Source organism: Echinops telfairi, unplaced genomic scaffold (assembly GCF_000313985.2).
Source record: "Echinops telfairi isolate 266 unplaced genomic scaffold, ASM31398v2 ScPeMD7_29;HRSCAF=101, whole genome shotgun sequence".
Classification (NCBI taxonomy): Eukaryota; Metazoa; Chordata; class Mammalia; order Afrosoricida; family Tenrecidae; genus Echinops; species Echinops telfairi.
In genome coordinates, this window is record NW_022103926.1 from 10019923 (window position 1) to 10022155 (window position 2233).

General features: G+C 56.6%; 1 protein-coding gene across 1 annotated transcript; it reads left to right on the top strand.

Annotated features, from left to right (window-relative positions):
• Window positions 1-6: 6 nt before the first annotated feature.
• Window positions 7-2226, top strand: LOC101642837 (tubulin alpha-3 chain). The gene is made up of 2 exons (XM_013008229.2): window positions 7-537; window positions 1926-2226. Exons 1-2 carry the CDS (start codon window positions 88-90, stop codon window positions 2220-2222), a joined length of 747 nt encoding a protein of 248 aa, XP_012863683.2. The 5' UTR covers window positions 7-87; the 3' UTR covers window positions 2223-2226.
• Window positions 2227-2233: the final 7 nt, after the last annotated feature.

Genomic DNA, 2233 nt, shown 5'->3' on the forward strand with positions numbered 1-2233 from the left:
GCGCCCCAGGTCTCCACGGCCGTGGTCGAGCCCTACAACTCCATCCTGACCACCCACACCACCCTGGAGCACTCGGACTGCGCCTTCATGGTGGACAACGAGGCCATCTATGACATCTGCCGGCGCAACCTGGACATCGAGCGGCCCACCTACACCAACCTCAACCGGCTCATCGGCCAGATCGTGTCCTCTATCACGGCCTCGCTGCGCTTCGACGGCGCCCTGAACGTGGACCTGACCGAGTTCCAGACCAACCTGGTCCCCTACCCGCGCATCCACTTCCCCCTGGCCACCTACGCCCCGGTCATCTCGGCCGAGAAGGCCTACCACGAGCAGCTCTCTGTGGCCGAGATCACCAATGCCTGCTTTGAGCCGGCCAACCAGATGGTCAAGTGTGACCCTCGCCACGGCAAGTACATGGCCTGCTGCATGCTCTACCGGGGGGACGTGGTCCCCAAAGACGTCAACGCGGCCATCGCCACCATCAAGACCAAGCGCACCATCCAGTTTGTGGACTGGTGCCCAACTGGATTCAAGGTAGGCGGCATGGGTAGTCAGTGTTGGGGCCGGCAGGAAGCAGCAGAGTCTGTGGGAACACAGTGTCCCCCAGGACCCCACTCTGGAGAAGAAGGTCCCTGTTCCACAGCAGCTAGGCCGAAGGGAGAACCAAGTCAGAACGTAATTTAAGGGCCTGTACTTGATCGATGGCTCTTCTCTCCCTAAGGTCTTAAAAGTGCCCTGCACGACGGTTCACTGGGTGGTGAGACTTTACCTTAATTACCCCTTAGCGGACAGAGGTGGGACGTCTGTAAGGCCTGAATGTCGGAAATTGCTGTCTGTCCTCCACCTCGCTCCCCTGCTGTCTGTGGGCGGTGTCAATGTGTGTTCGCAGTGGTGTCTCAGGCACAGGTGGCTTCAGTAAAGAGACAGTAATTAGAATTCACTGTGCAGAGTTGCCCTAGGGTGAGGCCAGCTGGCTGTTGTTTCTTCACCCCGGCTGGGGACAGTAGTTCGCACAGCACAGCACACGCTGTTTCGGTGGCTCCCTCGGGCATCTTCAGTCTCACAGGGAACTATCTACCAGTAGAAAGCACGTCCCTTGATGACCCCTTGTGATTATCAGGCGAAGTCCCTTCACCTCTCTGCCCTTCTTTGTGCAAAGCCCCTGTCCATACTGAGTGTGTTACACAAAGCTCCGACATGAGGGGAGCCGCTGAGCCTCACAGTTAGTAAGCCCCGAGGAAGTCCTCTGAGGTTGGCGAGATAGTGAGACCAGGCCTATCCCATCATCCCAGATGGAAAAGGACAGGTGAGCTAGCACCAAGATGTCCTTGCCCAATTGCTATGGCCAGAGCCTGTGCTGGCCATCTGGCAGGCCCGCTTCAACCTCTAAAGTTTATCAATTCAAAGCAAAGCAATATAAACTCAACTGCACAATGTACTTAACTCCCCTGAAAGTATCCCTTAATTCTCACCCACCGGGGTAGGTTTCCATTCTCTGTGTCTGAGAAGCACTTCCAGAAGCACTGTCTGTCCCTCGGTTGGCTTTGGTAAGACAATTCCATAGAACTCACCTGGTTCTCCCATCAACAACAGTGTGGGGGTGAAGGCCCCTCTTGGTTTCTGATGCCTGCGCCTTCTATCCTTGGCCCTTTGACTCTGGCTGATGTGTCTTTGTGTTGTTTGTCCTTTACACACGACTCAGAAGTGACTAGGTTTAGGACCCACCCAAATTTGGTAAGGCCTCACGGACAATATAAAAAACTGTTCCCAAACATTCTATTTCCAGATACAGGGGTTAGGCCAGGTGAATGGCTTGGGGGGGGGAGTGGTGGGGTAGAGAGAGGGCACCGTTCACAAGTCCCTGGCTGCTAGCTTGTCTTTCTTGAAACCGGTATAAAGTTGACCTTCCCCTTGTCTGACAGGTGGGCATCAACTACCAGCCCCCCACCGTGGTCCCCGGGGGAGACCTGGCCAAGGTGCAGCGTGCCGTGTGTATGTTGAGCAACACCACGGCCATCGCCGAGGCCTGGGCTCGCCTGGACCACAAGTTCGACCTTATGTACGCCAAGCGCGCCTTCGTGCACTGGTACGTGGGCGAAGGCATGGAGGAAGGGGAGTTCTCCGAGGCCCGGGAGGACCTGGCTGCGCTGGAGAAGGATTACGAAGAGGTGGGCGTGGACTCCGTGGAAGCAGAGGCCGAGGAAGGAGAAGAGTACTAGGCGCAGTGGCC

Bases quoted from the DNA above. Each gene is read 5' to 3' on its own strand.
- LOC101642837 (XM_013008229.2), top strand. From the start codon at position 88: ATGGTGGACAACGAGGCCATCTATGACATCTGCCGGCGCAACCTGGAC. The intron at 538-1,925 runs GTAGGCGGCATG...CTTGTCTGACAG, and splicing joins GGTGCCCAACTGGATTCAAG to GTGGGCATCAACTACCAGCC.